Source organism: Myxocyprinus asiaticus, chromosome 30 (assembly GCF_019703515.2).
Source record: "Myxocyprinus asiaticus isolate MX2 ecotype Aquarium Trade chromosome 30, UBuf_Myxa_2, whole genome shotgun sequence".
NCBI lineage: Eukaryota > Metazoa > Chordata > Actinopteri > Cypriniformes > Catostomidae > Myxocyprinus > Myxocyprinus asiaticus.
The window spans coordinates 44,581,461-44,608,365 of NC_059373.1; the positions used below are offsets into that span (position 1 = coordinate 44,581,461).

Here is a 26,905-nt window from a genome sequence, read left to right on the forward strand (position 1 = left end):
TTTTTATGGACATTTTCAACCTTTCCCCTCTCCTTGTCTGTGGTCCCCACATGCTTTAAAATGTCCACCATTGTGCCTGTACCAAAGCAAACCAAAATCACTTGCTTAATTGACTGGCGTCCTGTTGCTCTGACCCCCATCATCAGCAAATGCTTTGAGAGGCTAATCAGAGATTACATCTGCCCTGTGCTGCCTGCCTCACTGGACTCATTGCAGTTTGCTTACTGCAACAACCGCTCCACTGATGATGCCATTGCAACTATGCTACACACTGCTCTCTCCCATCTGGAAAAAAGGAACACATATGTGAGAATGCTGTTTGTAGACTTCAGCTCAGCATTCAACCCCATAGTGCCCTCCAAGCTTGATGTGAAACTCCGGGCTCTGGGCTTAAACAGCTCGCTGTGCAGCTGGATCCTGGACCTCCTGTCACTGCCAGGTAGTTAGAATGGGCAGCAACATATCCTCATCACTGACCCTCAACACTGGAGCCCCACAGGGCTGTGTTCTCAGCCCACTCCTGTATTTCCTGTACACACATGACTGTGTGGCAACACATAGCTCCAATGCCTATGCCTACAATTATTAAGTTCGCTGATGATACGACGGTGGTAGGTCTGATCACTGACAATGATGAAACCGCCTATAGAGAGGAGGTGCACACTCTGACACGCTGGTGTCAGGAGCACAACCTCTCCCTCAATGTCAGTAAGACCAAGGAGCTTGTGGTGGACTTCAGGAGAAAAGACAGAGGACACAGCCCCATCACCATCAATGGAGCACCGGTGGAGAGAGTCAGCAGCTTGAAGTTCCTCGGTGTTCACATCACTGAGGAACTCACATGGTCCATCCACACAGAGGCCATTGTGAAGAAGGCTCACCAGTGCCTCTTCTTCCTGAGACGGCTGTGGAAGTTTGGAATGAACCACCACATCCTCACTAGGGATGTGCGAGACTAGACGACTACACGGTACAGCTGCTAATAGTCGACACTGAAAACAGTAGTCAATTACATGAAAAAAATACACAAGAATCGTTCAAATTACTGTCATTTTAATGTTACGTTTAAAACATTTTTTAAAATAACACATTAAAATAAAAAATTTGAAAAAAAAAATACATTATTTTTAAAAGTGTATCTGGAGCGGAAACAATCTTTTTATTTTACCTCAGATCTCGCATGCGTTTTCTTCATGTAAGATCACGGCGGGCTCAGAAATGACCACTCGAAAGATGAGCAAGGTGTGGGAGTATTTTGACTTAGAAGAAAACGGAAACGTTTTATATAAGCTATGTCATGTCAAACTGGCATATAATAATTCCACTGGAGCCATGCGTAACCATATTGAGCACAGACATGTTGGTGTTAGCATAGGAGAGACTAGCCGAAGCAAGCAAATGCCCATCGCGTCATTCACTTCAACTCGCCGCCGCTGTGATCCCGTCCGCTCTGAAAAAAATAACTGAGCCTATCTCAGAGATGACAGCAAAAGACATGCTACCACTCAGTTCTGTTGAGGGAAAAGGCTTCCGAAAATTTATGGACTTCATCGAGCCTGAATACACAATACCAGGACGGAAAATGATCACATCAAGGTTGGAGCTGGCGCATCAGAATATGCTCGTGAATATGAAAGAGGCCATGGAGAAGATAGAGTTATGTAGCAATAACAACGGATTGTTGAACAACAGAGTCTTACATGACACTCACTAACGTGCCACTTTGTCATCGAAGGCGAACTCATAAGTAGGGTACTACAGACTCGCGCACTCGATAAGCGACACACCGCTGACAAATTGGCAGTGTACCTCCGAAGAGCAATTAGTAGTTGGGGTCTGGACAGCAAGGTGCCTGTGACCATGACAACGCAAGCAATATAGTGCTGGCCAGCAAAAACCTACTCGAATGGTAGTCAGTTGCCTGCTTCGCCCACACACTGCAATTAGCAGTAACGGATGGATTTAAAGCTAACGCCATGACATGGTAAATTGGTGCATGCACAAGGCTGGTGAGCCATTTTCACCATAGCACTGTGGCAACTGCTGCACTCAAGAAAAAGCAAGAACAGCTAGCTTTGCCCCAACACAAACTTGTACAGTCCTGCAAAACGTGCTGGAATTCAGTCAGCGACATGTTTGCACACCTACACGAACAGCGATGGGTGATTGCTGCTGTGTTATCTGACAGATCTGTCGCCAAACTTTCAGAGGCCAGGACTTTTGGAGTTGTCCGATGAGAACTGGATGACCACCGAAATCATGCTACCCTTACTGGAGTCTCTCAAAAGTGCTACTACTGTATTATGTAGTGAGGCATATGTGTCAGTTTCACTTCAGTACAGTGTATTTTTATTGTATACAGTCTTATTTTGTGTATACTGTATATTGTATATTATTTTTATTGTATACAGCCTTATTTTGTGTATACTGTGTATTGTATATTATTTTTATTGTTTACAGTCTTATTTTGTGTATACTGTATATTGTATATTATTTTTATTGTATACAGTCTCTTACTTTGTGTATACTGTGTATTGTATATTATTTTTATTGTATACAGTCTTATTTTGTGTATACTGTATATTGTATATTATTTTTATTGTATACAGTCTCTTACTTTGTGTATACTGTGTATTGTATATTATTTTTATTGTATACAGTCTTATTTTGTGTATACTGTATATTGTATATTATTTTTATTGTATACAGTCTCTTATTTTGTGTATACTGTATATTGTATATTATTAGGTGTATATTGTATATTGTGTTGCGTAACAATATGTGTAAACTGTGTAATGTGTAAATCAGATGTTTATTATAATTGTCATACTGCTATGTTGCTTGGAACTGCACCCAAGACTTTTACCCACTGTTGCACTTGTGTATATTGTTGAGTGACAATTAAGGGATTTGATTTCAGGAGCTTAGCTTTTCAGGACACTTTCCTCATGTTGTTGAATCTTACATATGAAACATCTATATTATGTTTGGAACATGTTTAAATAAGTTAAATAGTAGCTTATAATATATATATATATATATATATATATATATATATATATATATATATATATATATATATATATATATATATATATTAAAATAGTTTTGTCAGTTACAGTTTGAGACATGTTTTTGACATTTTACACATTATAGTCAACTGAAATGTTTTTAGTAAAATTGACATGATAGAAGTAGACATAGTAACCTTTGGAATCATTTAAAAACAGGTAAATAAACGGCATTCTCTGTTTGATGTTTATAAAAGTTAAGATGAAATGTGGAACATGTTTTTAAAGTCACTGTTGAATCAGGTTGCAGAGGTGGAGCCGCCCGTGGATGAAGGAAATGAGAAAAAAAAGCCAGATTTAAATGAAGTGAATAATGAGCACGGAAAAACTACCAATGTCACCCAGGTACTGTGAAATCAGCCATGATGTCATTGAGAGGTTGGTGTGGTATGATGGTCTACTGACTGCACATGCTGTTCTTATTTTCACAGCCGTTGTTTAACCTGTCCGAGTATCACCAACTGTTCATCGGCACCGAGCGTGTACGCGTGCCAGAGATCTTATTCCAGCCTTCTGTGATTGGTGAAGAGCAAATGGGCCTGATGGAGGCGCTACAGTTTGTGCTGGAACAGTAAGTAAGAAAACAAATAAGAGTAGAATTACTCAACTGGGTTGTATTTGGTGATAGAAATAAAATGATTATGCTGCAAAAAAGTGTTCATAGAGCGGTCGCCAGTGTCGGGGAAGTTACTTTGAAACTACTTTTGATTTCCAGGCTACAAGCTTCTCATAAGTTGAAGTAGTGAGTCAAGTCATTTTTATTTGTATAGTGCTTTTCACAACACACATAGTTTAAAAGCAGCTTTACAGACAATCATGCATTAACACAAAATTAAACTGTAATATCTGTAAAGTCTTAGAGTCATCATTGTGTAGTTTGATTAAATAGGAATGTAAATTGTGTATAAAAATAAGTGTTAAGGGCCAGTGTTTAAACAAAGATTTTGTAAGAACTGTAAGATTAATGACTAATGTCTTTGAAGTTCATCCTGGATTAACTGCAGAAGTTCACATAGATGCATTGTCCTTTGTTAGTTGGCCGATGAAGGCTTTTGTTGGCAAATAATTGAAAGTCTGTGTATTCCATTTTAAGAGTGTAGTCCATCATTAGACCAAGGTGATGCAGGCAGAGATCAGTAAGGTGCATCGCAGTTCAACCAGCAGGTAATTTTGGTGAGGTCTGTCCTAAATCCAAGGGTCAGGCAGTGGCATATGAAGTATCCCATGTCTTATGGTTGGAGTCGGCATTAGTTCATCCCCTGAAGTCCATCGTAATAGACTGAAGTGATGTCTGGCTGGCACCGGCTGTAGTTTGTCGTCATCTTTCAGCAACACGTAGCAGTGAAGTCTGACAATAAGCAGGAACGGAGCTGGATCTTGCTGGCTCTGGGAACCTCGGGATATGAATCAACTTTAATAATATTAGCGTAGATGCCATTAAAATTGTTTGCGGTTATAGAGCATGATAAATGTTTCTGGTTCCGGCAGAGCTAACTAAAGCAGCGTAATTGTGAGTTGATGGGTATATTAGGTGTGTGCCTGGATGAATAGATGTATCTTTAGTCTAGACTTAAACTGAGTTACTTAAGAAAGTAGTTGTGCTACATTTAAATTAACCATTTAAAAATGTAGACTACTTGTGGACTACAGGCTACTAATAATAAGCCAACTAACATTGAATAACTCATGCAGGCAATGGGCCTTATTCACTAAATGTGCAGAAAACCGGTGTGAGAATTATGATTCATCAGTAAGGTTGACTTTTCTAAATTTATTATAAAAATGTTAACCAACGGAAACCACACGTACATGTTAAGCCAAAATGTTTTTAATATATATTACAATTAGAAATTAATCAACTAAGTGATCCTACGATAAGGTTTAATTTTTATTCATTTTAGAACAGGGGTTTCAAACTCAAATTACCAGGGGGGCCTTATTCAGCCCCACCCCTTTTCAGCGCTTCATGCTTCTGTGTGTTGTCTCTAAACCTCCGGTTTGCATTGAAGCTGCTGAAGAGTCGATAAAAATGGATTACGTGTGGGAGCACAAAGTATTTTTCACCAAGAGTTCATGGTGTGAGTCTACACCACCCATTTACTACATGAAAGTGCTAGTGAGGTGTTTTTCTGTCACTCTAAATGTTCATTTTTCTGACACTAACAGGTAAATTGGACATGGCAAATCACATTGGCACAGCTATGATACACTGCACTTTTTCATGATACAAGCGTTTAATTGTTATACGTGTAATTCTGCTTAATTTTTTGGTTTCAACTTGTTAATAATTTGTGTTAAAATGTGTAGTTGACATTACATTTCAAACAGTGGCAGCTTGTATTATTTCAGAAGCAAGTTCATGACATTATATTTGTACTTTAAAAAATGTATTTGTTACCCCACATTTTTAAAAGACTTAAATGTGATTAAAAATTTTGTAAACAGAGTATAAAATTAAACGTACACTTTCACGTAGGGCAACCCTTCCCCCATCCCAGTTTAACACTCAAATCTGCTCACCTGAACAATAATGTGATGGGTGAATGACATCAGAAGATGGTTAGAGATATTTTTAATGACTTTGTGTTGTTTCTTGGAGTTTCATGAGCACAGAGGCATATCAGTATGTCCAGAGCGTGAAGGTAGGATCTTGTGGATTTATGAATGAAGTCTTGTTTTAAAATCTTCCCGCTCTGCTTCCAGTTTTATGACATCCCCTGAATACTTTAAAATACTCATGATAACTTTTGGCAACTCTATTACCTGGAAATCCACTTCGCCAGCTAATTACACTTTGACATCGACACCATAGATATCTATATAAAAACCGCAAGACCGGAAGTTCAAAGACAACATTTTCAAGATGGCTGCGTGCTAGTTTTTCTGGCACATAAGGTGAAAAGCCAGGTGGTGTTCTTAAAGGGGGCAAGTTGAACAGGTTAATTTCAAGTTTGATTTATTTCAAGTTAGATATAAATGAAAGTAATGAAAACTTGCTGTTCAGTAAGTGAGTCAGATAATCAGTTTGAACCACTCTGACAGATTCAGTGAAGCATTTTGTAGAATGGTTTAATCATAACTTGGGAGATTTAGTCTTTCTGACCGATTCATTAAAAGAACAGACTCATAAAATTAATACGTTCATGAACCGGACAGTGATGTAAGCTGTTTATCATTAACTGTACTGCAGGTAAAGACAACTCAATTGACCTGTTTCATGTGATGCCACTTTATGATCACGCAGCAATGTTTGTGACCAAAATTCCATATTACCTTCATTGTGTTGTGCTATATTTAAAAATCTTGAAAAAGTAATAATGCTGTTTACTTACCAGAGCCTAAATTTTATTTTTTCTTTCAATAAAGTTACACTGGTGGCCAAAAGTTTGGAATAATGTACAGATTTTGCCCTTATGGAAAGAAATTGGTACTTTTATTCACCAAAGTGGCATTCAGCTGATCACAATGTATAGTCAGAACATTAATAACCTGAAAAATTACTATTACAATTTGGAGAAAAAAAAAATCAGAACTTCTTAAACTACTTCAATGAGTTCTCATCAAAAAAATCCTCAACGTGCAGCAATGACAGCTTTGCAGATCCTTGGCATTCTAGCTGTCAGTTTGTCCAGATACTCAGGTGACATTTCACCCCACGCTTCTCTTGCCATAGATGTGGCTGTCTTGTCGGGCACTTCTCACGCACCTTACAGTCTAGCTGATCCCACAAAAGCTCAATGGGGTTAAGATCCATAACACTCTCTTCCAATTATCTGTTGTCCAATGTCTGTGTTTCTTTGCCCACTCTAACCTTTTCTTTTTGTTTTTCTGTTTCAAGAGTGGCTTTTTCTTTGCAATTCTTCCCGTAAGGTCTGCACCCCTGAGTCTTCTCTTTACTGTTGTACATGAAACTGGTGTTGAGCAGGTAGAATTCAATGAAGCTGTCAGCTGAGGACATGTGAGGCATCTATTTCTCAAACTAGAGACTCTGATATACTTATCCTCTTGTTTAGTTGTATCTGGGCCTTCCACATCTCTTTGTATAGACTTCATTCCTCAAAACAATGATTCGACGGGCTTCTAGAGAAAGCGGTTTCTTTTTTTGCTTTTTTTGTTTTACCTAATATTGACCTTAAGACATGCCAGTCTATTGCATACTGTGGCAACTCAAAAACAAACACAGAGACAATGTTAAGCTTCATTTAACGAACCAAATAACTTTCAACTGTGTATGAGATAATGGCAAGTGATTTTCTAGTACCAAATTAGCAATTTAGCATGATTACTCAAGGATAAGGTGTTGGAGTGATGGATGCTGGAAATGGGGCCTGTCTAGATTTGATCTAAAATGACTTTTTTCAAATAGTGATGGTGCTGTTTTTTCAGTAATGTCCTGACTATACTTTGTGATCAGTTACCAAGTACCAATTTCTTTCCGAAGCAGCAAAATCTGTACATTATTCCAAACTTTTGGCTGCCAGTGTATATCTTTCAAGTGACACCGCTTCATTTGCCAAAGTCAAGCAGTGATGAAGGGGGAGAGAACTAATAAACACTTGTTGGTTTTTGCTAATTTATTCAGACATATCAGTTATCGGATTACGTGTTTATATTTATAACATAATCAAGTCTGTTACAGTTAAACTGGAAATCCACAGGATGATGTTAAATTCATAACATCCACAGTACAGTATGCAGTCATACAGTATGTCGTAATTGCAACACACTGAAATAAAAAATAAACTCAAATGTCAATATGCAGTCCAATATATTTAATGTATATATACTAGTGTTAGTCAATAAACAACACATAAGATTATCAAGCACATACTTTATTCACACCACCAGACTACAATGTAAACATTGTTATTTTCACTAATATGCCTAGGTTGCTTTTGGTGTTTGCTCTGTGTATGTAAGCAGCTCTTACATTCATACAGACGGAATCATAACAGATATTTTATCATATTTTGATCAAATCACACCAGAAAAAAATTCAAAAACATTTGTAACTTCAGAATGAGAGATGTTTATGGTGATGTACCACTGGGTGTGTACTTGCCGGTCACACATCAGAGTATGGAGATGGATCATGAATAAAATACATTTAAATGTCCGTGATTAGTCAAATTTGGTAATATTTGTGCTGACTTCAGACCTGAATACACTTTTCCTTGGACTTGGCATGGATCAAAAGCAATTTTTTTAAATGTTTTTCTTGATATCGCTTCACAGGTGTTTTTCCATTCACCGCCGTTGCTTCCTCCCGCTGATGGTCACCAATATGGCCGCTGCGGGGGAAAAAGTGACATCACTGAAACAGGTCAATAGAAATTATTGTCGTTGTTTTATCTTGCTGTACCCTTTTCTTTAAATTTATCATTTGATTCAGACTGCAAGCTCACAATCGCATCTCACAAAAAAATAAAATAAAATGTCCCGCTGTCAGTTGAACAGTAACAGAGCACCGCTAGTGAATAGAGCTCTAGTAAACACTGCTATATACAGTTATTGGCAAAGTTATTGATACATGGACAGTCATTTTCAGAGTTAAACGCCTCATCTCTCCCTCGTACCTACGTAGCAAACTGCTGTACATGTTTAGTGGAGTAATGACACCTGATATTGTATTCCTTGAGAAGGGCAGATCCATTGGAAGTAGCAGTCCCGTGTAGAGACATGAAACATCACAAGCTGGATTTGTTGTAATGGTGAGAAGTTATTTAAATATATAAGGACATAACTTGCATAGCAATTAGTTTACACATTTGTAAATAAAATAAATTTTATGGCTACCAGCCCTGGAGTTCGCTAGTTCGAATCCCAGGGTGTGCTGAGTGACTCCAGCCAGGTCTCCTAAGCAACCAAATTGGCCCGGTTGCTAGGGAAGGTAGAGTCACATATGGTAACCTCCTCGTGGTCGCTATAATGTGGTTCGTTCTCGGTGGGGTGCGTGGTGATTTGAGTGTGGATGGCGTGAAGCCTCCACACGCGCTATGTCTCCGTGGCACCGCGCTCAACAAACCACGTGATAAGATGCGTGGGTTGATGGTCTCAGACGCGGAGGCAGCTGGGATTCGTCCTCCGCCACCCGGACTGAGGCAAATCACTACGTGACCACGAGGACTTAAAAGCGCATTGGGAATTGGGCATTCCAAATTGGGTGAAATAAATTTTTTCAGTTCGACAGCGTTTTATTTCAGCTCGACGGAGTAGGTCAAAGCAACCTTAAGGCTTGAACACTTTATCCGGCATGCAACAGCAGGGAGAGCGAGGGAATTTGCAGGGACAAGAAGTGTTCTGGGGCTCCTTCAGAGCTGGATTATTCTGCTCCATTGGCTCTGGTCCTCTTTTCATGATCCTTGGATCATCAGGAACCATTTCCTTACCTAGTAGGAGGTTTTCTGCTGGGGCGGTGGCCGGAGAGCAAAATTTTACAGTTTGACTTTGGCCGCTGGGGCCTAACCACTTAATCAGCCCACTTTTTGAGCTGAAGTGACAGGGTACTCTGCTTCGCTGGACGTTGTCCCGAGGCAGAGTGTAAGTGAGCCAGCTGCGCTACAGAGCCAACTTGCCTTGCAAGATGTGCTTGTAGGCCAGCGACTGCTTCTTAGCCATCTAGAACCACTCTGTGAAAACACTCATGGCATCACCAAAGAGGTCCTGCTGTGACACCTGGGTGTCGAGCTGGAATGTTTTGTCCTTTTTTGTATCTCTGTAAAAATTAAGCCAGAGATAATGCTCAGTGGACACCAGGCTTTCCATAGGCCTGCCAATGGCTTGGGCAGTAATCTTGGTGGCTCGGAGTGCCAGATCAGGGATTGGCATGGCCCGCTGCAGCGTAAGCCTTACCTACAAGCGAGGATGTGAGCTGATATGGCTTGGATGATGCACCGGCTAGACTGAGTCAGCTAATGTTTTATTGGCTAAAGTGACTTCTCAGTGCTCATTGGGTTTGGGGATAGAATCTATAGTTTGTACAGTATAAAATACATTATGGCTGTGGAGAGTCCTGGTAAACCACAAATACCAAGATGTGTGTGTATGTGTTTGTGTTTGTCAGGTTTTGAAATTAGCTACATTATGGGGCTCAGCTAAAGGACCTATGAGGAAAAGGCTTAATAAACATACTAAATAATGTGTTAATTAAAATCTAAAAATGCAGAAAGGTTTGTGTGAGGTTAAGGGGTAGGGGGTAGAACATTCAGCTCAATATGACCGCAATAGAAAGTCTCCACAATGATAGAAAACAAGTTTGTTTGTTTGTTTGTAGGTATTCTCCTGAGCAGCAGGAGGCGCTGGTGAAGAACGTGTTTCTGACTGGAGGAAACCTGCAGTACTGTGGGCTCAGAGAGAGAGTAGAGAGAGATCTGCTTGCCATAAGACCCTTTCAGTCTAACTTTCAGGTCTGATTAACACTGTCACCACCACTGACAACAGTCTGCAACACACACACACACACACACACACACACACACACACAAACATATTGATAAACTCCTATAGAATGCACATGGGCCGATGAGTCTGTGGGGAAATAAGACTTTAAATCTTCATGAAACAATACATTCCATAAAAAACAAACTTGTCCTTACAAGGAAATACAGGCATATACAATATACAATATATCTTACTCTAAGATATCCCAGATGGCACACATATATCTCTGATATGTCTGTTTTAGATATTTTAATTTTAATTTTATTTTTTCTATATAGGAGTCAAAAATGCGGTACAAAATTTGGATACATTCAAGTCAAGATGAATTCCTATGCATTTCACAAAAACTGTGTAATACCTATTGAACCCAAACAGAGGAATGAAAAAAAAATGTACAACAGGGTACGGTAAAGTGTAATAGCACATTTGCACAGTTACAATGTTTACAGTGACAATATGTGATGACATCTATTATATAATTACTTATTCTCTGGGTCCACAAATTCCCTCCATCTTCTCCACAAAAAAAAAAAAAAAAAAAACCTTTAGTTTTTTTACTTTTAAAGAAAAGGTAAGGATTTCCATCCTATATATCTCAGTTACAATTTCCTTCCAGTCATCTATAGTGGGTGAAATAGGTTGAAGCCATTTACAAGTAATAGCCTTTTTGGCTGCTACCAGGAGTATTTTCCATAGGTATGTAGAATTAGTCTCATGGAAATCCAAGTTTCCAAAATATAACATTAAATTGGAATGGAATGTTAATCTTTAATATGGACATGCCCAGAATATATGATGATGATTTGCTTCTTCGGAGTTACATTGTTTCCAACACTGAGATCCTCTTTCACTGTAACTCTGTTGCACTGAAGTAACAAAAAATGTAATTAAGTTTTTCCAGGCAAATAATCTCCACTGGTGGGAGCCTGTGGTTTCCCATTGAAGTTTACACTTATTAAACCAAACCTCTTCTGTTATAATCATATTTCCTTCCTTCTCCCATTTTAACATAGGAGGTAGATTCTGATCTATTATTTTGACGACAGTGATAAAACTTAGAAATTACTTTACTAATTGTAGAAGCCTTATAAACAGACAAGAATAGCTTCACTAGATCATTTTGTGCCCAATTTATCTCCTTATTTACAGTTGAGTTAATGTCTTATTTGAAAATATCTGAACAAGTCATGATTACACAACCCAAATTGATTCTTAAATTCCTGGAAAGGTAAGAGAAATATTATTGTTCGTAATAGAATAATATGATGTAACTCCTTTCTTAATCCAATTCTTAAAGGCTTCATCCAACGTATTTGGAGTAAAATCCATATCATATGCACACCACCTCAATATTTTTAGAACGTCTTTTATTTTACACATTTACATTACTGTTGCCCACGTTTCTAAAGTTGTTGTAATCCATGGATATCCTTTACTTATATAAATTCTTAATAAATTTTCATCTGCAATTACTGCTTGAGTCGGTACTTCAGAAAAAAGAGAACATTCAATCTGTTTCCATCTAGCTTTATACCCTGGATTATACCAGCAAACTATGGGTTTTAATTGGGCAGCTATATAATAATCTTTAAGAGATGGGAGGGCCAAACCCCCCTTTTTTTAGGTATCTGAAGTTTTCTATACCGAACTCTGGGTTTTTTGCCTTGCCAGATAAATCTTATAATCCATTTGTCCCAGTCTCTAAATTGTTCTTCTGAGATCTTTAAATAAGTATAAGAGCCTAGGGAGCATATTTATTTTAATAATGTCCACTCTCTCCATTAATTTAAAAGAGGGATAACACTCCACCTCCGAATATCTGCTCGTAGTTTGCTATTTAGGGGTCTATAATTTACATCAAACAGCGTACTAGTATCTTTTGGCAGGTATATTCCCAAATATTTTATTATTTCTTCTGGGGGGATAAAATTGTAGCCAATAACCTGTTTTTTGCACATTTAGTCTATATCCTGATGAACTACCAAATGTCTCTAATGTTGACATAAGGTTTATAAATTATATTGCAGGGTCTCTAAGATATATCAAAATATCATCTGCGAATAATGCTACTTTATGTTCTTCCTCACCCATCTCTATGCCCCTAATATCATGACTTTGGCGTATCCATTGACTCAGGGGTTCAATATAAAGTGCAAAAAGAAGGGGAGAAAGAGGGCACCCCTGTCTTGTGCCTCTTTCCAAGTTAAAAGTTTTTTGACAGGCTACCATTCACTTTCATTCTTGCTTGTGGACGTGAATATAATAACTGTATGGCTTTAAGAGTGTTTTTATGGAAACCAAATTGTTCTAAGACTCTATATAGTTATGACCACCTGACGGAATCAGAGGCTTTTTCGGCATCCAGACTCACTATCATTGCTGGTATGTTACTCCCTTGAATGTGTTTTATTATATGTAGTGTGCGTCTGACATTGTCCTGTGTTTCTCTTTGCCAAATGAACCCTGTCTGATCATTATGAACTAATTCTGGAAGTATTTTTTCTATTGTCCTAGTAAGTATTACTGTATATAACTTATAATCAACTTTCAGGACCGAAATAGGCCTATAAGAACCACATTCTAGCTTGTCTTTTCCTTCCTTTTGGAATAGGGGAGATAATCGCTTCATTCCAAGAAATAGGAATCTTCTTTTCATGAAGTGCAGTGTTACAGGCAGGAAGAAGGATAGGAACAAGCTGTTCCTTGAATTTCTTATACCATTCCACCATAAACCCATCTGTGATTTGTTTGATTTTAATCTGGTTTTAATAAACTTTTTTTCAGAACATATAATGCCAAAAACAATGCTTTAGAATTGGTGTTATAGCGTAGTTTGTCCAGCAGAGTGCGCTCCGGCTCCATTGTTTACAGAGCTGACTCTGAACTAACGTGGCTCTGCAGACAGGACAGAGTTAAACAGTGCGGATTTGAGCGGTCTCTTCTTTTTAAATTGCTAACTAGTTTGTGAAATACATACTGGAAAGTTAATAAACAATGACCCCATCATTTTATATAACTAATATAATGTTAACCCTGTCCCTGACAACCATGTCGCTCATGTTTATCACATCTGTTTGCTGTTAGCCAGCTATAGTTTGTCAGTGCAGTAAGTAATGTAGCAGATTGAAAGGTAAACATAAGAGCATCTTTTTGCAGCTCAGCAGACAATGGTGCAATGGTTGATTGTGAGTGGTGAGTGTTGATTTCACGCTTCACTGTTACCTAGTTGGTGAGACACAATGCTGGAAAGTAAATAAAGTCCATCTTTTACTCTCCGTGGCAATGAGCTTACAGCTAACTAGCTAACCACTTAGCTACTTTCATACCTTGTCAGCGTGTAAACATGTATTCACCAAACTATTTTGTTCAAGATTCACAGTTTGGTACCCCCTTCAACCGAACAATTCCAGTCGTTGCATTTATAAAATGTAATATTTAAAAGTCTGGTTTTCAAGACATTAAAATAGGATACGTAATAAAAGTAGATTTAATAAATAGTATATTTGCCCTGTGTAAATAATAATATATAGGAACTGTATCTAAAATAAATGAGGGGTGATAAATACTAATACAACAGGCTGGAAAAATAGACATTCATTTTAATATCCTATATATGTATTTTGAATGTGTTGAAACTTGACACTGGGCGACGCACCCTAAAAACGGCACCGTTAGATCGGTTTCATACTGAAGAGCCGCTTAAAAGTACTTTTTTTTTTTTCTTTTTCTTTTTTCTCTCTCATAAATTTAAACGAGTGTAAATGCCAACACCATCATATATCTCGAAAGGACTGAAGCCTGTCAACCAAAACATGAGCTCATTGATGTCATTAAATGAGTCTGCTTTTTTATTCCATCAGTTACTCCTGGTCGGAGGCTGCTGTATATATATTTAGTTTATACGTAGGGTTACGTCCTACATAAATTTAATGGTGCAACGCTCAAATATTTAGTAGAGTGTAAATTGTGACTTAGTGCCCATTTACGCCACAACTAAGCTAAGTTGTAATGTACGTATAGCTGGTGCAACCGGCCACTGATGTTTATTTAGCTATTTATTTTATTTTTATTTATTCTTTATTTTAATGGTCAGCAATTGACTTGTACTAAAAATACAGTACTGATGTTTATTGAGCTATTTGTTTTATTTGAATTTATTCTTTATTTTAATGGTCAGCATTTGACTGATACTAAACAGTACTGATGTTTATTTAGTTATTTATTTTATTTGTATTTATTCTTTATTTTAATGGTCAGTATACATTGAGAAATGTAAATGGAGCCCCTTCAATTTGTCCTTTGATTAAAATGAAATGCCCTTCTTTATCTTTAATTTCAGTCTGGTGGTCATACCTAAGCTTATTTGACATTAAAATAGCCACTCCCCTTCTCCTACTGGAAATATGTGATGATGATAAATACATATTTAAAACCCTTTCAGGTCAATTTAGATTGTTCCATCTGATCTAGATGGGTCTCCTGTAGAAACGCTACCTGAACCTTATCTTTTTTTAATTTTGACAATTTTAGTTCTCTTAATGGGATTGTGGATTCAATTTATGTTAGATGTGACTAATTTAAACGTACTCTTTGCCAACCATGTACTATGCAATACATTTTAACACTTACGTATACTTTAACAAAACTGTACTTGTATTTTCCCTGTATTATAAAATAACAACAGAACATTGAACAATATAAAAGGAAATTGAATAGCAAAATGAACAAGAAATTTTTTTTTATCACAGAAAGTTACTTCCACAGATGAGATCCCCAATCTATGGATCCTATTCAAGCCTGGATGGTAATTTGGCTCTGAGGGAAAATCCTCAACCCTGTACCTTGGAGTGAGGGCCCTCACTGACGAAACAGCGTATAGTAACACCTTGTGGTTCAAATATAGGATCTCCCAACATTTGGCTAAAATTAACAATGTTCTATGTCAAAATTTAGGACGTTTTTGTCGGGAGAGTGGTTTTCACACGCAGCCATCAGTGTTCACGCGCTACCGGAAGCCGAATTTTATTTTAATTTTCAAATTCACTTGTTTTTATTAGAGGTCAACCAATATTGGATCTTGCAGATACCAATAACTATGCTGGTGGAAAAGGAAGATAACAGATTAATCGACTGATAGTTTTTAAAATAAATTCATTGAATGTAAAGAAATGTCTTGGTCATTCCTTACTCTGGGCACAGACATAGACAAAACAAAATTAATATAATCCCAGATGCTGTTTATTGTGCAACCAAAATCCCAATAATAACCATAAAATGCAACCAATAATACATTTTGGTGCATATTGCGGGACTTTTAACTATTGACAAGACTGAAATACAGCGGGGTCTCTTATTTTGAAATATCTGTTTTCCCAGCTCACACAAACACAAAGGAAACAAAACATGCTCTCTCATGATGCATTTCAGACAACTCTGAAGTGGGGGTAGATCTATCAACCCCGACCTCAATGAGAAGTGTTATTTGACATTATTTACAAGATAGCGGCGACTAACAAGCATAGCGCTGAGCTATGTTTTGTCAAGTCATTTTTATTTGTATAGCACTTTTATTGCATTCACGGTATTACTTTGATTTTTTTTCTTCTAAAATCCAAGTAAAGAAATGAAAGTTTCCATTGTAAATATCAGTTAAATTAAGACAGAATCTGCTACATTTACGAATCATATTTTTCAAGCAAATTCTACATTTCATTACACTCGTAGTAAAAACATTCAGTCATTGAACCGGATAATTAATGTACAGCATAGAGGGTTGCAAACATCAGAAGTATCCACAGATGGACAGTCTCTAACATTAATGAATGAATAGAATACAACAGGCATGTTGTTTAACTCACAGATTAAAAGCTGTTTAATTTTTATGATATACCGTATTTTCTGGAAATAAAGTAGCATAGAGTTGTATACTACAGCATAGAGTTGCAAATAGTTACAAAGATCATAGAATTACAAAGCATAGAGATCTGTATTTCCTGAAGTAATTTAATCTTCATACCGGATGGCTTGTGACTTTTGAGCGGATGAAGAGAGTCGGGACTCAGGCAGCTGCTCCCGGGTCCTACTGCCTGCCCCATACAATCTCTGTCAGTACGACTTATTCAGAGATGCGACTTAAGTCGGGGGGGGGGGATGCGACTTTATTTCCGGAAAATACGGTATATCATAAAAATTAAACTGCTAAAATTTTTAACAAGGCACCTTAATACCGTGATACTGTAATACCGCAGTATGTTTTGTGAAAGTTATCGCACTGTGAACATTTCATACCATTACACCCCTAGTGGATAAATTTGAAAATGCCGTCTTCACGTTGTAGTGTGGACGGGGAAAATGAAGATGTCTGACACTGACGACATATTTGTTGTCATGTGATAGTCATGTGATCCATTCAACCTAAAACAATCAAGACCCGACAATGTAGCAGCATTATTCTGCCTATAAATCACTTTAAGCGCATGGTTAAAGATAAATGTTACTTTGTGCAACCTTCACAATGTATTCTTTCATGGGTGAAGCAAAGCTTACTAAGAATTGCTGTCTGGCAACGAAACACAAGGACAGTTTCGTTTCAGCCCGTACTTGGAACGGCGATTTTTCGTATGTGCAGTAAGGGGATTTAAGTGTTTTCATACGTTTTAGTGTAGACGAGCAACTTTTGGAAAATGCTTTAAAAATTTGTGGACAGAGCGTTTCAGAAATGAAAATGCCATTTTCAAATGTATCCAGATTAATGTGGACGTAGCCTTAAATTCATCATTGTGCAGTTTGATGAAAAATATGATTGTAGATTATGTCTTAAAAATATAATTTTTATTTATAACCCCAGTGAGCAAGCCCAATGCGACTGTGGCAAGGAACACAAAAGTCCATAAGATGTGAAAACATATGTTTTTAAAACATAACAATAAACTATTTTTATTGCATAAAATGTATAAATATTCAGTTGAAGTCGGAAGTTTACATACACCTTAGCCAAATACATTCAAACTCAGTTTTTCACAATTCCTGTCATTTAATCTTAGAAAACATTCCCTGTCTTATGTCAGATAGGATCACTACTTTATTTTAAGAATGTGAAATGTCAGAAGTTTACATACACTTTGTTTTACATTTACAGTTAAATTGTTTAACTTGTTAAAATTTGAATTTAGAAATGTCTTTGGGTAGCCTTCCACAAGCTTCTCACAATAAGTTGCTGGAATTTCTGCCCACAAATTTTCTATCGGATTGAGGTCAGGGCTTTGTGATGGCCTTTCCAATACCTTGACTTTGTTGTCCTTAAGCAATTTTGCCACAACTTTGGAGGTATGCTTGTGGTCAATGTCCATTTGGAAAACCCATTTGCAACCGAGCTTTAACTTCCTGGCTGATGTTCAATATATCCACATAATTTTCCTTTCTCATGATCCCATCTATGTTGTGAAGTGCACCAGTCCTTCTGACTGCTTCATGGTTGGGATGGTGTTCTTCGGCTTGCAAGCCTCACCCTTTTTCCTCCAAACATAACAATGGTCATTATGGCCAAACAGTTAAATTTTTGTTTCATCAGACCAGAGGACATTTCTCCAAAAAGTAAGATCTTTGTCCCCATGTGCACTTGCAAACTGTAATCTGGCTTTTTTTTATGGCGGTTTTGGAGCAGTGGCTTCTTCCTTGCTGAGCAGCCTTTCAGGTTGTCAATATAGGACTAATATTACTATGGATATAGATACTTGTCTGCCTGTTTCCTCCAGCAACTTCACATGTCCTTTGCTGTTGTTCTGGGATTGATTTGTACTTTTCGCACCAAACTATGTTCATCTCTAGAAGACAGAATGCGTCTCCTTCCTGAGCAGTATGATGGCTACGTGGTCCCATGGTGTTTATATTTGCATACTGTTGTTTGTACAGATGAACGTGGTACCCTCAGGCATTTGGAAATTACTCCCAAGGATGAACCAGACTTGTGGAGGTCCACAATTTTTTTTTCTGAGGTTTTGGCTGATTTCTTTTGATTTTCCCATGATGTCAAGCAAAGAGGCACTGAGTTTGAAGGTAGGCCTTAAAATACATCCACAGGTACACCTCCAATTCAGTACACCTCCTATCAGAAGCTAATCAGCTTATTTTCAAAATGTTTGACATAATTTTCTGGAATTTTCCAAGCTGCTTAAAGGCACAGTTAACTTATTGTATGTAAACTTCTGACCTACTGGAATTGTGATATAGTCAATTAAAAGTGAAACAATCTGTCTGTAAACAATTGTTGGAAAAATTACTCATGTCATGCACAAAGTAGATGTCCTAAAGGACTTGCCAAAACTATAGTTTGCTAATATTATATCTGTGGAGTGGTTAAAAAAGTTGTTTTAATGACTTCAACCTAAGTGTATGTAAATTTCTGACTTCAATTGTAGGTTAATTTATCATGGGTCGCAAACTCTTCGTTAGGCAACTATTCTGTATATAAGGCTATTCTATTCGTTAAGGCTATTGTATTGATATTTGAAGTTCCATTCATAATGTTTCCCCCTTTTACCAGGTATACAATTTCACACCGTTGTTGTCCCTTGTACAGAGTAAATCTGGTAACACCGTACACCGTGGCAACCCTACTCTTCAGATATAGTAACCATAGAATCACAATGGTATTTTGTAGTAATTTAATTGTAACCACAAAATTAAACTTGGTTAATATATTAACATAAATATAATTTACACAATAAATGGAAATTTTGAACGGGCAAGTTAAAGAGAATTGTACTAGTAGCCCGATTAAAATCTCAATAGCAAATGTTAGCGCGGGATTGTGTGGATTGAGCACAATTTTAATAATTCCCGCATGTTTCACTTTCAAAATGCGGGGAATTCCCTCTAGCGCGTCGCTCTCTCTCCCTCTCGCCTTCACTCGTGCAGTGTTCAGCAGCTTGTGAGTGCGAGCAGTGGGGAAGCGCGTATACTGAACTTTAGAACTTTATTGAACTTTTTTTTACATATATAAACGGGTCAAAACCTGTTAATTGGACATGCGAATGATGTTGTACCACGTGTCTATAAGTGAGCGATGCGACAAAACTATTGCTCCTGTTTATAATCAACAAAGCTGTCTTCATCGCAAGCACGCAGCGTTGGAGAGATCTAATTTTGTCTCATCACATCGTGGCGCTCCCTCATAAAACAAGAAAGGCAGAAATAGCAAAAATGCTTTGTGTAATAATACCATCTGTAGAGTGAAGAGAAACTCTTAAAACAGACTTATGCACCTGTTACATCCTCATCTTTCTAGAGCTCCATCTAATGTATGTATCCGTGGTATTTTCTCTGCCATGTGAATCAGTCGATTTTAATAAGTATATAAAATATACATTATAATAATATTAATACTGTAACCATAAATTATACACAATGAAAACATTATCTATCTTTAATATGCATATCTGTTTTGAATATACAACATAACTGATTTAGCAGCAAGGTTCTCTCAGGATTTTACCTGTTAACATTTTCAATGCATTTTGTCAATATTAAACAGCCGTTTTCAATGCAACTGGTGAGAATTGACTTGTACTCTCAAAGAGATGATTTACCCAAAAATGAAAATTGGGTAACACTTTACAAAAAGGTCCATTTGTTAATGATAGTTACCTACATCAGTTAACATGAACTAACAATAACACCACTTTTATATATTTATTAAACTTGGTTAATGTTAATTCCAACATACAGTATATTAATACATTTTCATACATTAAAATAAAAAGTTATATATGTTAACATTAGTTCATGCAATATGAACTAACAATGAACAATTGTATTTTTTTTTAATAACTAACTTTAATGAAGATTGATAAATGCTGTAAAATATTGTTCATTGTTAGTTCAAGATAGCTAATGCATTATCTAATGTTAATGAACCTTATAGCGAGAGGGTATTTTCGACTGCAGGGAACACAAGCGAGGAGAGGTCCCACCTTCTGCCAGAGAATATGTTTTTTCTTTCTCCAGAAGAACTGTTAGTCCTTTTGCAGCCTACCTGCATGCCCCACCCGTGTTGCTCTATACCACTGTATTTTCTTTATATTGTTTATTTTCTTTATTTTACATTTCAGAAAATAAAGCAGTTCATTCTGTTCTTAATTTTTTTTAATGTAAATAATAACAAAAAGAACCGATAAGAATACCATTAAAGTACCACATCGATAAGCAGTATCAGTAAGAGTAGTAATACCCACCGAAAAATTCTCAATGTTATCGAGCTTTGGGGCAACATAGGTTAATAGCAGATTTTAACTTCTAATTAAATACTAGACAGATAATGACAGATAACTAATAACAAACCACTAGACAAATATTATACAAATAATGTGATCACAATACTTCCAGCCTAATTCGTGTAATGGTAAATTGCGATTCTTATTAAAATATTTTACAATCTTTCATTTGATGCTTCCATGCAGTATAATTCTGTTCACTTTTCTTTTGTTTTTATTGCCAGGAGAATATAATGATACAGTGATTCACATATAGATTAAGTAATTCATATTTTATAATCCTGTTTAAAAATAGAAAATATGGGCTAGTCTATTGGCCCATTAATAGAAAGCACAGGTTTAGAGTCTTGACAGTTTTTGGAAGTTACAATTGTTTGAATATGCTGCCTAATGAAGCTTGCTCATAACATCTTTATAAATGTATAAAAATACTGATACAACTGATAATTCTATTTGAATGAGATGTGAATTAATAAAATGCAAACAAATAAACCTCCGATGCGTCTGCGTCCTCGTGAAAGCTGAATGCTGCAGGAAAGTCTTTATCATGTACCTCCATTGCAGCGTCCTGCCAGCAAATCAATTTTGTCATGGTGAACTTGCGTTTGTTCTTCTTCTGCTTCTTCTATTTTATGGCAGTTGGCAAAACAAGCTTAACAAGCATTACTGCAGGGGTCGGGAACCTATGGCTCGTGACAAGTGGCTCTTTGTTAAAAATCAAGTGGCTCGCCGGGTGTCTCACCATTTACCAACACATGATCGTTTAAAACTTTCTAGAGATATTTTTCCTGCAGAAACTGTGGGTGCGATTGCAAAGCTTGAAGTCAATGACACTGTTTTGATTTCCTTTCTCCTGAAATTGTCGTACAGCCTACTCCTGGTGAACAAGGTTTGAAATGAACACCTGCCAAATGCAGATTTTTCATGCAAAGTATTTTGCTGATGTACCAGCCACTGTGGAAAGTGACCTGTAAGACTTCTCGGAGCGATATATGATAAGAAATTAGACACAAAGACATGCGTTTGACAAAACGTGATTATATTTTGAAGAACAGACGAAACAAAAGCCGCCGATGTGTGTCTGATTTGATATGTGCGCAGTGAACTCTGCTATTTATGAATGCGATGAAAGCGCTTCTAGACACGCACATGCATAGAATTCTGGGCCTCGCTTCCCAATAATTACTGATCTTAGCTGTTAAGAGCATTTTCTACGAGCGATTTTATGAACGTTAGTTATTTTTTTATGTGCGCACAGGGTGTGAAATGGCACCCGCAACACTCCAAATGCGACGAGGCTGAATCCAGTTCACAAGCTCCTTGTCCAAATGGAGGTATTTCATACAGTGTCGTTGACGGATGCTTGCGTGATAGCAAATGGGGCCGTTGGAGACGGTAAATGTTTGGATTTGGGGAGGTGGTTATATATAAGATTTTTTCAATCACATTGTTATTTTAATTGCTTTTTTCGTTTCATTTAAAGTGCAATTTGAATTTAGAAATGTCTTAAGTTTTTCGTGTTTCAGTAAACTAATTAAATTTTTAAAGCAGAATCAATAAAGCAAAAATATTCACCGACCTTTGGCAGGGGGGTTGACCATATAATCGGATATTGCGATATTTTTAAGGCGATTGTTGTTAAAATATTTGTACATATTGCCCAGCCCAAAAGGGAAGTAAACTTTTTCATGAACAAATGTAAAATGAAGTAATTTTATGGAGACCCGCACAGACACGTGTATTCAATTCCATATTGCAACATGTTACCTATTAATTTTCACGTATTTGTTTGTTTTTGTGTTTTTGAGTAGTCTATGGGCAATATCAAAATGTTATTTTATTGAAAAACTTTTTTGAAAATAGTAAATTATTTGTTTGTGCTATGGCTCTTTCAAAAAAATGCATCAACCAAAAATTACAAAATTGGCTCCTTAGTGAAAAAAGTTTCCCGACCCCTGCATTACTGCAACAAACTGAATGGTCTTGACATTGTAGGAGTAAAAAAAAGTAAAAGAAGTTCTAAACAGCTGAGCAATGTATACTGTTAGCGAACATTCAGTCAACCGCCACACCGCTCTGGGAGGCATTTAGAAGTACATTTAAATATGAGGACTCTACGTGTAAAACCTTAACTAATGTGACATTAAAATGTGTTGTTTTCTTATTCTATAAGTGGATTTCACATGAGGACAGTAAAAGAAGTTGTTTTAACCACTCGTGGAACAATGGCAGTAAGATGTCACTGCATGAAAAGAGCTATATCCGGACCAGTAGACTCCTGTATAAACTGCTGAATTTCAGACATATTCAGAAATCTACTGGCTCTGAGTCTCAAATTCCACAGGCCCGTATGCATCCGATTGTATAGCATTTTGGATGTATAGTGACTGACGATTCCTTCTGTGTTATGGCCATTTGTTGCCATGGTAAGTAATCCCCTTAAGTTGTCTGTCAGGAGACTTAACACCTGAGTCACATTTGCATTTCTCACCTTCTAGATAAAATGGTCACTCCTATTGTTCATCTATCCCAAACTGGATTGGCTGCCCTTAAGCTTAACCTACCCTTAAATCTTGACAAACATTGGGTCACTTCTTACACTGGCTTTCATTTTATTGGTTACAATTTATTTAGCACATCCCTAAATCTTGACAGCTATTGGGCCTCTGCATGCATTAGCTTTAATTTTATTGGTTAAACTTAAATTGTACACCACCCAATGCCAAACAGCATTTAGCTTATGCCTCTTATTACAGGCCTTTAATCAATGTTGACACAACATAAATGCTGAGAAAATAATTGGGTTTAAAGATCTTTATTTAAAAGGAAAACGTGAAATATACAAAATATAACAATAATAAAATACACAAACATCTGTAACACATTGTGAAGTTTCAATTAGAGTTCAGTAAATGAATTGGCATCTGACTCTGTCACTTGTCAGCACATGAAAGTGATCAGTCCCAGTATAGTGTGAGTCTGCATCAAGTCTCCTCTGTAGCTCCTGGAACAGAGTTTCTCAAAGCTGCTGGTTTTACAAACAACACTATAGACACCATCTTCTTCATCAGACATCATGTCCACGGAATACACAATACTCCTGTGTCTGTCTCTGTTGACCTTGTCTCCAGCAACTGCAAAACATAAGTAATTTAACCACTGAAAACACCCACTTAAAAAACTCCTAACAACATATGCATTAAAAAAAGATACATCAACTGTAATATTTTAAACTTACTCTTCTCTCTCTTTGCCTCAGTCTTGATTGAGTCTCTCAGCTCTGACTTTTCCAGGATGAAAGTAGGAAAACTTCTTCCCCATAGTCTCATTATAAATCTTGCAGGATGCTTAAAAGACAAACTATTGTTAGTAACAGAAGACTGAATTGGTAAACTAACATAAAAATGTATATTAAAAGATTGCAAGAACAGTTTGAATGTTACCTTTTATTATCTCAAAAGATGAGTTGAGTCTGGTCGTGTGGGAAAAATTATTCTGTGGAAAAGAGGAATTATGTGAGAGATTATAATGCAGTTAAAATCAGATGAAGTTAAATACAGTATTGGTATTTAATAAATCATCTGTCTTACCTGGTTAGTGGATTAGTAAGATTTTTCTTTGAATGTTGCAGGCTGACAGTCTGTCTGTGGCATCTGTAGGTGTGTTTGAAATTACTCAAATCTGACCAGAGATCAGAACAACAAAATTCTGGTCAGGAGGGAGTGGGGTGTGAGGTGGAGGTGTGTATGTGGGGAGTGAGGTCAGTCATGAATAGTCAATAATGGCAGGGCTAGTTGTTACTTTTGTTTTTCCAGTAAATATTTCTCAGAGTAGGTTTATTTTTTAAAGTCTTTTCTGTATAGACACACACCTTAAAGCCTTCCCAGCTGAAATTATCAGCATTGCTGGTCACCAGTAGGGTTGCCATGGTGTACGGTGTTACCAGTTTTACTCAGTACAAGGGACAACTTGGTGTGAAATTTTATACTAGGTAAAAGGGGGAAACATTATGAATGGAACTTCCAATATCAATACAATAGCCTAATGATTATGATAGCCTTAAATAAAGAATAGTTGCCTAATAATAATAATAATAATAATTTGCGACCCATGATAAATGATCCTAAATAAAGCATTGAAATCCAAATGTTCTTTACCAATGTATCAAATGACACAGGCAGCAAAGTATGCGCACTTACAGAAGACATTTAATTGCAGGTAGTGAATATAATGTTCATGGTGGGTAACTGTAAGTCTTCTCGGATTCGGAATGACACAAGAAATGCTGTTAGACACAGACACGCCCTTGAAGAGATATACTTTATATTTTTAAGAACAGATGACAGAAAAGCCATCTATGCGCTGTTTGTTCGAAGGTATGCAGTCTTGTGGAACACGCGTAGGGTGACCATACGTCGTCTTTTTCCCGGACATGTCCTCTTTTTCGGACCTTAAAGCGTCCGGCCGGGAATTCTAATTTGCGAAAATTTAGATTTCGGCTTTAGTTGTTATGATGTGCATCTGGTCTAATACTTCAATGTTTGTGCGCGCATATTTGCATTGCTTTAACCCTTTTTGTAAGTCGGGAGGTCACGTGATGCCATGCAAGAAGCAGACGTGTGAGCGACAAGCTCTGCGCACTTTGCTAAATTTTTGATTATTTTCATGTTATAATTTGGTGAAATTTGATACACCCAGCTACACATTTGCTCTTTTGAGGCAAAACATGGCAAAGAAGTCAAAATCCTCAGGCTCTGGAGACATTAAAAGACACTTACGTGTTCAGGATGAAAGCCCCAACAGGGGACTCGATTTGGATGGCGCGGCGGGAGAGGTGATACAGTGTCAGTTGTCCAACATGTCAGTGATGTTGACGAAGGTTCTTGCTCGTTGTAATATGTCGATCAATTACGGCGATGGAAATAAAATTCTCTGAGATAGTTACAAGAGTGTCAGATGCTGAGAAACGAATCGATTATTTGGAGTCTTCAGAGAGGGAATTAACTGCTTGAACATCTGCTTGAAAAGCTTAAATATCTTGAGAATAGAAGCTGCAGGAATAATGTCCGAATTGTTGGAATTCCTGAGCATGAGGAGGGCAGAGATATGGTGAAATTTCTAGACTAGCTTTTCCCAGGTCTGCTCGACATAACAGGCCACAAGCTGGAAATCGAGCGAGCTCACAGAGTCCCAGCTCACAGATTTGCTGAGGGAGACAGGCCCCGATCGATTTTGGCCAGATTTCTGAGATCATCCGATAATGATCTTGTGTTGCGCCAGGCGAGGAGCAAAGGGAAGCTTTCTTGGAAGAACCATAATATTGTCTTGTTCCCGGACTTTGCGAACTCGACAAGAGAGAAACGCGATCGGTTCAAGGAATGCAAGAAACTCTTACATCAGAAAAAGATCTCGTTTGCTCTGATGTTCCCGGCCAAACGAGAATAGAAACGAAGGTCGGTCGCAAAGTATTTATATGTCCCAATCAGGCGATGTCTTTTATTGAATCAATGGCTGAGTAAACTGCGTTGGCTCCGCCGAGTGGCTGGAGCTTGTTTTGTGAGTAATACTTTTCCTTGAAGAGACTTTTGCATTGATGAAAGATTACATTTGCACTGAAGTTCCAGGCCGGTTTGGGGGTGGACATTGCGGATGACCACAGAATATCTACATGCTCACACAAAGGATGTCTTTTATAAAGTTGATGGATTGTGTAAGTCATGGTATATACGTTTATGCGGCTTCCGAGTGAATTGACTCGACCATCCGGGGAACCGGGATGCTGGTTTTGTTTCTTTTTGTATTGGTTCTGCCTTGCGGCTGGAGCTTGTTCTATTGAATAACACTCCTTTGTAACAGCTGTGGATTAATCTGTTCGTTCTTTGTGCTTATTCCTCCTGCTGGCTGTGGTTTGTTTTGTTGAGTATTTTTACGGGACATTGGAATGATTACGTCATCCGCTGAACTCATAACAGCTGGCTTACTGATCATTTGTTTGTCTGACCGAGGAAACTGAACGGTTTTATATCAGCTGAAATTTTTTTGTGGAAGATCACACCTTTGAGACAGTTCTGTGAATGAATCTACACGTCCTTTGTGTTCGTTCTTCCTATTGACTGGGCTTAT

General features: G+C 37.4%; 1 protein-coding gene across 1 annotated transcript in view; it reads left to right on the forward strand.

Moving 5' to 3' along the window:
- Positions 1–26,905, forward strand: part of actr5 (actin related protein 5) — an 88,174-nt gene that overhangs the window by 54,298 nt on the left and 6,971 nt on the right. Inside the window, exons 6-8 of the mRNA XM_051663796.1 lie at positions 3,315–3,416; positions 3,503–3,642; positions 10,345–10,477. Of these exons, the coding sequence (XP_051519756.1) occupies positions 3,315–3,416; positions 3,503–3,642; positions 10,345–10,477 (375 nt within the window). The remainder of the gene's footprint in view (positions 1–3,314; positions 3,417–3,502; positions 3,643–10,344; positions 10,478–26,905) is intronic.